Here is a 12,128-nt window from a genome sequence, read left to right on the forward strand (position 1 = left end):
TATACCCCACCGTGATTGGTAGGTTCGTTCAGCTCCGCACACAATACTGTAAAGTGCCATCCATATAAAACTTGCGGGCCGCACTAACATTAAACTTTCATATTAAGGTGGGGGCCACAAAATATCGTCTCGCGGGCCGCAATTGGCCCGTGGGCCGCGAGTTTGAGACCCATGAGCTAAAGTCACATAACGCCAGCTAGCAGACACAGCTGCTGTTCATGAAATTTTTGTTATTCCTCTATTCAGTCTATTAAAATACTGACATCACCCATTTCTAGTTGGCAGTATGCTAGAAAATTAAAGTTGCAGTAGCAAGTCAGCCAATTAACCTATAGTAAATAGAGTAAGAGAGTAATGCCTGAACAAAGATGAGATAGGGACTAGCTAAATGAAATGTCAATAAAAATGCAGGCAAATTATAGCCGGCTCAGATACACACACAACTGACAAACATCAAGCCCATCATTGTTTGAATATACTGAATGGAGGAATAAAATGATTTTTCATACAGCACGCTGTGGTGCAATGAATTATGGTGTTGTAGTACAAGTTTTTTTAATAAACTATATTGATGAGAAACACTAGGTTTGAACACCTGTTTAGTGCATCATAGCGCCTGAAATACATCAACTTTACTTGGGTGCCTGTTAATTCACCTGGGTGAGTCACCCAAATATAGCCAATACATGGGAAACCTTGATGATAGTATCAAGCGAGAGAAAGAGAAAGTGAGACAGACATACTAAACTTATCCAAATTAGTTTCAGTCCAGTTAGTACCATCATAGAGATACTGTGTACAGTGGGTATGAAAAGTATTCACTCCCCATTGACTTTTTGCATTTTCTTGGGTTACAAAATTAGTTCAAAATACATTTACTTGGGTTATTTGGTTTAAAATCTAGGCAAAGTTCTCTTTTCTGTCCAAGTGGGGTGGAAATTCAAATCAAATTCATCGGAAAGTATAAAACTCCATTACTTGGGTGATATTGTCTCACTGAACAACCGAGTTAGTGTCATAAGAGTGTAAGGTAGAGAAAGGCAAGGCCACAAAGTGAAATCAAAACAATTAAGCAAAAAATGTTCATTAACTCCACCATGGTAGAATTACATTATATCAGACACCGAGACGAAGAGGTGAGAGTGAAACCGAAAGAGACGACAGATACCGTATCTCGGTTATTGACACGAAAAAGAAAACGAAATTAAAGCTAATGCCAGACATCCTAATCTCCTGAAGGTGCCAGCTAATCATTGGCACATTCCCCATCAGTCAAATTTGACATGGATTAGCGGCAGCATATCCTCTCTAATGCTATTAACGCTGAGATGCTGGGGGGGTTCAGGGGGGGGCGCGCCAAAAAAGGATAAGAGGCAACCGCCGCCGAATCGGACAAATAGGCAGAAAAAGCGCAAAGTAATTATGTCGTTCGTTATTTCTTCCTTTCCAGTTTAATTATTTTGGGGAAGATTAATGATTTGAATTCTTAAGCAGGGCCTCATTCCTCATTTGCAAAGAGGGTGTTATGAGGTGGCTGTCATGTGTTTTTAAGTGAGATGGAGGAGCTACAGGCGGCACTAAAAAAGTTAAGGACATTCGCTCATATCTAAGATGAAGGAGGGATGGAGTAAGGGAATCCGTCGCAGATTGATTAGCAGTGTTTACCAGACAACGATGAATCATTTTATTGTTGTCATCAAGCATGCGTGCAGTTTTTGAGCGAATAAGTAGAAGGACTTTAAGACAATGTGTGTATGCGTCATGGGAAGAAAATGGTGTGCAGGCATTGAAAACAGATTCGGAATGTTGACTTTGCCCACACACACACACACGCCCACACACAGTGAGACAGACAAAAAGTTACACTACAAAAAATTTCCATCTTCCAAAATAAGTCATTTAGTCTCATATTCAGTCATATGTTCTCATACTGTGAAAAATTATCCCACTGGGGTAACACTCAAAAATGCTTGAGACAAACTGATTTGCATTGGAAACAGATGAATCATTTCACCCCATTAGCAGAATCTTTCTTTTTCTTTAATACAAGTAAGATTTGAAGACTCGGTACTAGACTAAGTGACGTGCTGAAATGGACATTTTTGCAGTGTAGAGGGACAGAACGGAAGAGAGCATCAGTTAGCGCAAGCAAAATGTTTACCAAGCTGGGAACCTCTGTGGATTAGCAGTGTCTTCATCCTCCCTTGGACTGTATGCAGTCATTTTCTCCCATGATTAAGTCTGTAATCTAGAGCTAATTCTCCCCTGGGCTCCAGTCTTCACAGTGACTCCTTTTGGAGTTTGAGTGAATTCTACTCGAACTCGAACTAATTATAACCACCATCCTCAAAACTGTGACAGGAACTAGTTGACGTCATTGTGATTAGTAATTTTCCTCTCAAGATCATCTCATCTGATGCAGAGATGCCAACCACTACACTGTTTGCATAGTTTGTACGATTTTCATGATAAACTACGCTACTCCGACACACTCTAGGACTACTACGCTTTGACATGTGCCTATGTTTATACAGTCTATGGGTGAGGGTCATGATAGGCTATTGTTTCTGTCCTCCTGTAGCTTGACCAATCTAACTACACAGCATGTGTAGCTGCTACACCAGCTCTGTTATTGTTCTGTCCGCGGTCTGCCCGTTCTGTTGCACCGATCTACATTTTACCTGTGGGTAAGTGAACACAATTATCTAGTGTTGCTTATTTTTCCATAATCAACTCAAGTTTTACCGTGAGGAACATTAATGTACCACATAGAAGTACTTACGTTACTTTTTCTGAGAGTGTAGGCGCACTGTCGCCAAATACAAGGCTTCTCAGTAGCTCCGTAGATAACCTCACCTCCATGCGCATCTTGAAACCTCCACTTGTATCAAGAAGATGACACTCAAAAAAGCTTGAGAAACTGATTTGCATTGGAAATATAACCTCATCTCCAACATTTATTTCAGTGACACTGGTTTATGTATCCTTTATTTTGTTTACTGACATGTTGATGAATGACTATAATAAGCAAAATCTTGGCATTTATATACATTTATATGGCTCAAATCTGCAAGAGACGGATGCATAGTCTTGCAAAAATAGAAGTCATGCGTATGTCCAGAGTTGCGGCTCTGATCCGGCTCTGTCTGCATATTCGTCATCATGCTGCATACGCGGCCAGTGGAGCAGGTTGCATTGAAGTAAATGGTTGCGTATCTGATCCGACCCTTCTGACACAAACGGACGAAACAGAAACACACCCAGTGTAGTTAAGCAGTCAGGGGTTGGCGGCTGCATTGTTTGAAAATGCAGAATGCTAACAAAAGTAGACCGAAATTTATAGACAAATACAGTAAAACTTTTCCAGAAATAATAAAATCTAGGGTATTGGAGAATCACGACCTCTTACTACACTTTCTGATCATTTGAGGTTGGCATCTTGCTGCTGGAAAAGAGCATGGAGCAGCTGACTTCCCCTGCTTAAATACAGGTTACACATCTCCTAGCAGGCCTGTTGTAGTTATGTTTTTTCCAAGGTTGGTCAGCTGGTACATAGGTTTGTCAGGACGAAGCTGTCAACATAATGGCGCTTAATGTCCGCTACGTGGCAGGGCGCTGAAAGCCTCTTTCATTTCCTGATGCGCAGATAGCCGACGACGAGCGAACAGTAAGCGCTCATGTTCAGTCGGTCATGATGCCCAGAAAACACAGACATCCTCGTCCACGGGGGCCGTGGGGAAATATAACCGAATTAGCGAGAGCTCTGGGCTGCTGTGACAGTCTCATTCGACTTCCTTTCAATGTCGCCGTGTCAATTTTGGGCCGGAGAGGAATGACAGCGACCCTCTCTCTGCTGCCTGCTGCCAGAGGGAAGAGGCTGCTGAATTAAACATGAAGGAACCTGCTCTGATAATGGACACTGAGCTTGCTGAGAGAGGGAGGTGTGTGTGTGTGTGTGTGTGTGTGTGTGCTTGTGTGTGTGAATTTGTCTGGTGTTTGTGTATCTGTAATGATTCCTCTGTACCCCTCTGATCGGAGCATATGCTTGCTTGTGTGTGTGTATATATATATATCTGTGTGTGTGTGAGTGTGTGTGTGTGTCCCTCCCAAGAAGTGGCTGTAGCACTGTAGCCCTCCTCGGTGTTTGGGAAGTATGTTCTACACACACACACCTCTACGAGGATGAATACAGTAGAACATGAAAGCCGATTAAACTTACTGTCACACACACACACACACATAAAATACATACACAAGTATAAACAAACATGCATGGGTGAAAAAATACATGCACCAACACCACAAAAAATGACAAGAATTCAGTGTTTCACCCAGTTTTATTCTAGTTAGGGTGGAAAACCCTCTGAAAAAGCATTTAGACCATCATGGGACACTAAAACTCTCCATTGAAAGCCTAATGAAATTCATTCAAATAGCAGCTCCTTATGGCAGGGTGATGCAGGTTTCATTACAGGTTTTACAGACTGACGCCCCTGAAACTGTTTAGAAAAATTAGATCCTCACCTCCATCATACTGGCAGCGGATGACATTGACTGGCCGATATCTAATTTTTATTAAAGGGCCAACTTGCATATCAATATATCAGCTTAAGCATAACACAGACACATACACACACACTATCCAATAAAATTGTAGTGCATGTCTGTTTGTAACAAAAACTTTAGTGACCACAAACACATACTCTACATACATGTAAAATTCCTAGGTTTCCAGTCCTTTATGGAAATTGGCATTATCAAGAGCCGGCAAGTGCTAATAGATGTTACAGTGGTAATAGTGGTAAGAGATGATGATCATCTGTTGATTGTGCACGTAATTTAAGACCTAGGAAAAGCATTTCGTATTACTTTGTGCACTGGATGGCTCCACTGAGGCTGGCCCTAGCCTCCGACTCCATCTATGGAACCGGCTCAAAGATCAAGGTGACAGTCATCTGCAAACATGCGCTCATTAGATTTTTATTACAATTCCATTTAGGTTTAAATGAGTAAATGCACCATTTAAGTCAGAGCAGCAGAAAGCACACTCAATATGGAGACAGGTGTGTGCGGCTTCTCCAGCTATATTTAACCGTACCTTCAGAAGGTCTCCATCCCTCCCACACCTGTCACCTGCGTCTCAGTCAGGGTCTGCTGCATCTGTTCCTCCAAGGGAGTCGATGGCTCTTCCTCACAGGAGCCGCCACAATCGTGCAGAGGCTTTATTTGTGGCAAGCGTTTTGGTTCATATATCATACCAGTGCTTTTTTACCTCTGCTAAATCACGCTTCTGGTGCCCAACTGCATTCACTTTGTTATGTTGTCCCAGAGTGTCTTTTTACACGCTGGTACGATATCTCTTCTTTGCAGCAGAGAGCTCTTTGGAGTTGTATCCACCACCAACACTTCCAGCTCAACTGGAGAGAAATTTGCTCTTCTTTTGTCCATCATTAAGTTGCAGCAAACGGGCTATTGCACTCATTGTTTGGCCCTTATGTGCAGTTGCAATTTTAATTATCTGCGCCTCTGCTCATTTGCTTTGCCGGTACCAATTGCACCCGCAATTGCTTTTGCACAGCGCCTGCAATTGTGACATTAGTAGATCTGGCCCTAAGTCAGCTAAGTGCTTCCATGACCTAAAAATATTCTTCCCCCCTGGTTTGTTAATGTTTTCCAGCTCAGAGAAGTTCTAAAGGGGTAAACAGTCTGGTTTCCGCTACAGTCAGGTTTGCTATGGAGAAAAACAGCTCAAACCCACCATCCAATGCAATTAATGTGTGAAATAAGTTGTTCTGGGTGTAATTCCTTTTGTACAATTCCCTGACTTCCCCAGAGAATTTGTCACATTCCTCAATTTCCCTGTCTGGAATAATGCCTCTCAAAATTCTACGATATTCCAGGAATTCCATCACCAGTTTGCTTACTACCTTTTTCAAGGTACTTTCTCTCTTTCAGCTCTTTTCCACCTCACCGCCATTTTCTCAATTCCAAACTCATTAGGGCTAATTATCAGCGTGCTCGGTGACACATCCAAGCTGCACTGAGAGCTGGCTATTGATTTGAAACAGTTCCACCAGCTGCTTTCATTAGCCCTGGTATGAACATTGGTGTGCTCAGCAGCCCTCTGCATAGTGATGCTATGCATTCGATGCAGCGGTGTTGACTGGTTGTGTGACTCTGCTGCCTTTACACCTGGCATTAACATGTGTCTTATATCTAGATTGTGTCTGGATCTGATGTAGCTGGATTATATTTACACCTGGCATTAAAATGCAACCCCAATATACACAGTGACATCCAATTTCTCTTTCCCTTGCACGTCTCTTCCTATTATATTTACATCCTTTAAAGGTAAGAGTCACCCTAAAACACTTTAACACTGTTACAAAATAACTATCTGTGATGTACCTTGCATTTCTGGGTCCATTTTGTGAGACTGTTTGCTAGCAGAACAGTTTTCAACTATCTAAAATATGTCAGGTTTTGGTGTCAGTGCCTCAGAATTAAAGAGCATGGGCTTCTTTCTAGACTCACAATTTTTCACCGATGTAACCTCAATAGACCAGAATGCAATGCAGCTACAAGACAAGAAGTGTTTTGAGCAAGGGACAAGGGTAAGTGGGTACATCAAAAAAAGTAAATTACAAAACTTGGACTGGAATGTACTGAACAGCATAGATTGATGACCTCTAACAGTGTAAGAGTATCCAAGGGTGAATGTTTCCTTTAAAACTGACAGCAAACATCTTGGTTCCCCATCCACGACAATCCTGACAAACCATTTTTCACATGTATGTTACTGAGCCGCCTTCTTTATGCCTGTCCTTGAAGGATGAAGGATTCAGTGCTGATGTTTGTGTTTCTGGTCTGTAGGGGGCGCTGGTCACGGCCTGTGCAGACGACACGCTACACTTGTGGAACCTTCGTCAGAGGCGACCGGCGATCCTGCATTCGCTAAAATTCAACAGAGAGAGGTGAGCAGAAATCTGCACCCTATAAAACATGAAAACACACACGCACAAACACACACACACACACTCAGACACGCATCCTTGCTCAGTTCGGGCCCTTGCTCTGATGGAAGATGGATTTGACTGTCCTAGGTGAGTATATACACCAAAATAAATAAAATGTTTGACTGAATAAATCTCTATGTCTCAAGGTTCACTGTGAATACCTGAGAGATAAGCTCGCATCTCTAGCCTCAATATTTCAGAATGTTTTTCTCCAGCGCTCCGCAGCCCTTTCCAATACTTTGCTGACTTTCTGCAACAGCCGAGGAGAGTGACTTTCTTTAGTGTTAAGGGGCGAGTAAAGCAATAAAATTCAGAGTTTGGCAAACTTAGCTTGAGATTCAGAACTTTGAAGAGTGCTACGCTGACCAAAGTTAACTTTTTTGACTAAGGACAAGGTCTTGGAATGTTTGACAGAGAGAAATATGGAGGATGTGATAAGTTGAGTCGTCCTGAGACTTTCTTATGCCCCTTGTTCATTGATAAAGCTCAGACATGCCGACCCTCGCTGTAAAGATGTGTATCACAATGTCGCAAGAACATCATAAAGCCGAAGTCTAAATGGGTCACAGCAGGCTTTGGAGAGACTTAGACGTAGTCACTGTTGACCGGGTTAGCACTGAGTGTTTTTTGCTGCTAAGCGCTTTGGGAGAGTTAAGTTATTATACCATTCCTCCCTTTCACTGACCTGTCTCACTTTAGAGGTTTTGCAGAAATCCATGGGAGCAATCTTCACACACAATGAAAGTGAACTTGAAAGGGTACATTCAGTTTGCATCTCTGAGGAACAGAGGTGCTTAAGGGAGAACTTTCTTATGTGAATTTGAAGGTACATCTCAATTGTCTGTCTCAATTTTGAACTATATTGTTTTACAAAGTGCCTACATTCAGTAAAGCACAATTTTGCATGAAAATATGAAATGTAAAACAACTTAATTATAATAAATCCCAATGATTCGCAGAAGAATACGCATATTTCTCTCCTTATAGTCCCTGGTGATAATGTATAAATCCATATTTAAGTTTATATAATTGGTAACTGTTGATAGCACTCATTACTTTTCTGTTTCTGTTAATATTTCCTTTCTAAAGATTACAAAATTACGTAATGAAAAAAAGCATTCTATTCATTCCTCCAAGTGATAAAGTCTTTTGGGCCACAGACGAGGAATTTTACCGCACTGAATGTAACGCATTCATTCAAGGATCAAATCCTAAATCCACATTTTCAGACTGGTTCCTTTGTTCATAAAGTGCAGGGTCAGAGGAGTTAATGCAAGTCTGACTTGTGGTGAATCACATATCATAGGAAGCTCTACCATCTTGCTATTATAAGCCAAGGACTTCAATTGAGTCACAGGGCGAATTCTCTCTCCACGGTCACATTTCATCACAGAAGAGCAATAAACTTCAGTAAGAGACAGAAGAATCTCAATCCCGCAGTAAAACAGCACATCATAAAACTAGGACCAGGACCACTCTTGTAATTGACCAAAGGCTTAAAGGATCATGAGTGGGAGAAGTTTGTTCTTTGTCTCCAAGTTGCTAAGGAAAGAACTCTCTGTCTCTGTAATCCAGTGACAGGCTTTTACCCATCAGTCACTTATGTTAGAAAACTGTTAGAATGCAGACTGTAAGGAAACAGAGAGTAGTAGGCGGCTATTTTTCTTAAATGTTTACTTGCAGGGCTCCCACATTCTTTTCCAGTCAATAATTCCAAACTTTTCCAGATGTAAATATTCAGGAATTCTAGACTCATTCCATTTGTTGTTTTATACCATTGACGGCAGGCTAATATTACTAGTAGTGGCATACACAGATGTTTTCAGGGGCAAGCAAATCACAGTACAGTGGTGAATTTGTTTGATTTTGTGTAGTTTTCCATACTTTTAAAGCAGTGAAGTGTACTGTTAGTCCCGCCCTCCCACCCTCAATTGGGAAGTTCATGCCCAACTCTTGTCAGTCATCTTGACGAACTGTCTGATGAACTCTGGGATAATCTAGCGCCACTAGCTTACTGCAAACCTAGCATACTGGCTTGTATCCTAGATGTTTATCAGTATACAAGCAGCTCTGTGTCGCAATTCAGCCCTTCTGTCTCTTTTAGATGGCACCAGCGTGGAAAACCAACGGCAATGTTCATCGTAGTTTTGAACAGTTCTTGTCTGCTGCACATTTAGCTTCACTGTACTTTCTTTACTTACTGCTTTGCTCCATTCTTGTTGTTGCTGTGGCTTCCCTGCTTTATGGCCGCTAGCCTCACTTTGATAGCCACAACCAGCTCACTGCTGGCCACGCCCATACAACAAGCTCAAAAGCAAATGGAATACACCCTAAAACGTCCCAACATTATTGTTGTCATTATTGAAAAGCCAATGTCAGGCAAAAGGGAGCAATTGTGTATGTACACACAGACAACACACCAATAATGCCTAATATATCCAATTTATTTATTATTTTAAGAAAGTTGCATGTTTTGCAGCTGTATTATAGCATTAAAGGCCAGATATTATTATTGTCCTTGCCGTGAAGATATAGGCTTAGAAAGCAGTGAATTATTTTGCCCAGAGAAAGCATATCTAGTGAGAACAAAATTGGACCAAGAATTGACCCCTGGGGCACACCGCATGTTAGAAGGGCAGATGATGAAGCATAATTGCCAATGGAAACAGAGAATTTTCTGTTTGGCAACTATGATCTAAACCAAGCATGGGCAGTTCCAGATAAACCCACCCCCTGCCTGAGCCTATCCAGCAGGACACCATGAGCATTGGTATCAAATGCAGCACTGAAATCAAGTAACAGCAGAACTTACCAGAATCAGCAGGCATTAAGAGATCATTGGTGACCCTGAGGAGAGCGGTTTCAGTTGATTGTTGCTGATGAAAGCCAGATTGGAATTTATCAAATATATTGTTATTTTCCAGCACGTCTAGGAGTTGCATAGGAACCACTTTCTCAAGGATTTTAGACAAGAACGGGAGCTTGGATATGGATCTGTAGTTTTGAGGATGCAAAGGATCAAGGTTGGGTTTTTTCAGCAGAGGCTGAATCATATCCTGCTTGAATTAGTCAGGGACACAGCCAGTAATAAGAGAGCTACTCACAGAGAGAGAGTAATTCTGGGCCAATAGCACTAAAGATCTCTTAAAGGAAAGATGGGGGTACAATGTCTAAGGGACTAAATGACATCCGCATATGAGAAATTATATCAAACAGATCATATAGGGAAATAGGGCTAAACTGGCTCGACAGTTAAGGATTAATCTTAGATCTGATAATGTTTGTCTTGTCAACAAAAAATGATAAAACATTTTCACAATCACGGTTTGAAAACTAAGATAGGAACAGGAGATAGAGCAGGATTTACAAGCTTATCAATGGTTTGGAAAAGGAACCTAGGTTTATGCTGATTAGAGACATCAAATCAAAGAAATAAGCAGCTCTTGCATCCTTAACTTTTTGGTTATATGAAGCCAATAGCTCCTTTAAGGTGGACTTGAAGCAATATTCCACTTAGTTTTAACACGGGGGTTATTTGGCACTTGACAATGAAAACCACAATGTAAACTAATCACCAAGATCAGATGCAGCTGGACGAGTTTGTAGCATTCAGATTTTTACTACGAAAATAAACTGAAAAGTGATATTTAACACGTTGGTGAACAGATTCAACAACAGATCCTGCTGCTGTGATTTTCAATTGACTGTGGGTCCAACGTTTTAGAACATAATTTCACCGAATAGCATTTTTATTGATAGAAGAGAACATAGCAGAGCATTTAGGAGATTTGGAAGACAGGATCTACTTTTATTTTTAAATAGTAATTTTAGTGTAAAGCAAGAATAGAAATGCAAAATGACAGGACTCAAGACTGCTTTATTGTCTTAAAAGCAGGATCTGTTGTTGAATCTGTTCACATGATGGAAACTTTGGCGTAAGCTCCATGGAGGAACTCCTCCCATTCATGAAGTTAGGAGTACATCCAGGATGGACGTAGGAATTAGGATGCCCCCCTGGGGAGTTCCTCTGGAGCCTGGACATTGGTGGTGATGGGTGGAGGAGGGACGGAGGTAAGCACAGCGACTGGAACGACAGCAGCATATAGCATCGATCTGTGAGTAGCACAATAGCATAGTAGGTGACGTGTTTATACTCCTGTCACTTAGACGATTGGCTCTCTGAAAAAGAGAGGGAAGTGACGGCTAACTCTGATTGGTTCTCTGGAAAAAGAGGGAAAGTGATCGCCAACTCTGATTGGGTAAAGAGAAAGCATGAACGAACTAGAAGGTGGGTGGATTTAGGTAGTCTCCCTGATTGAATGACACCTCTTACTGGTGTTACTGGTGTCAAGTAAATTGAAAACACAGATGATGCTAGCCGCCATATTGGTCTGAAATAAGTGTTACTATGGTAATGGAGATTATTTACAGCTATCACGAGATCGGATGAGTGGAGTGACTCCTGTTACCCGTACATACACAGTCTAGTTATTTTACTCCATCTGCTCCGCATTCACTATCATTCATGAGTTTGGTTGTCACTACCAAATTCTGGCAGTGTGTACGTGAAAGTTCTCCATCCTACCCCCAACCCCCTGCCCCAACACATACACACACACACACACAAACACAGTACATATTCTAGTAATACAAACTCTAATGAGCTACTAATCAGGCCCTTTGATTAGTAGTTGATTAGTGCATTTGAGGAGTTTCATTCCAAAATGAGATATGCAGCACTTGGACAAAATTGGACACTTACCCTTAAAAAAAATACAACATCATTTAACATATCAGCTATTTTAAGACTCTTGCATACTAAATAGCACCATTGCAATGCTCTGTGGTGTTGAAACGTTCAACAGGTAACATTTTGTGGTGGATTTATGGAGTTTTGTGATGAATCCCTTAAGCAGTAGCATCACGTCTCTGATCACAAATGTGTTAAATGTCAGTTTTCAGTCTATTTTCGTGGCTCCTTCAAATGAATGGGAAGTAAAAATCTGAATGCTACAAACTCGTCCAGCTGCATCTGATCTTGGTGAGTAGTTTATATTCTGGTTTTCATGGTGATTAAGTGCCAAATAACCTACATGTTAAAACTAAATGGAA

General features: G+C 41.3%; 1 protein-coding gene across 2 annotated transcripts in view; it reads left to right on the forward strand.

Annotated features, from left to right (window-relative positions):
* stxbp5l (syntaxin binding protein 5L) overlaps positions 1–12,128 on the forward strand; it is a 226,349-nt gene that overhangs the window by 112,903 nt on the left and 101,318 nt on the right. For both annotated transcript variants that reach the window (XM_071914581.2, XM_071914582.2), the window contains exon 4: positions 6,874–6,974. In XM_071914581.2, the coding sequence (XP_071770682.1) occupies positions 6,874–6,974 (101 nt within the window). The remainder of the gene's footprint in view (positions 1–6,873; positions 6,975–12,128) is intronic.

The sequence above is a fragment of the Centroberyx gerrardi genome, chromosome 10 (assembly GCF_048128805.1).
Source record: "Centroberyx gerrardi isolate f3 chromosome 10, fCenGer3.hap1.cur.20231027, whole genome shotgun sequence".
In the NCBI taxonomy this organism is placed as follows: Eukaryota; Metazoa; Chordata; class Actinopteri; order Beryciformes; family Berycidae; genus Centroberyx; species Centroberyx gerrardi.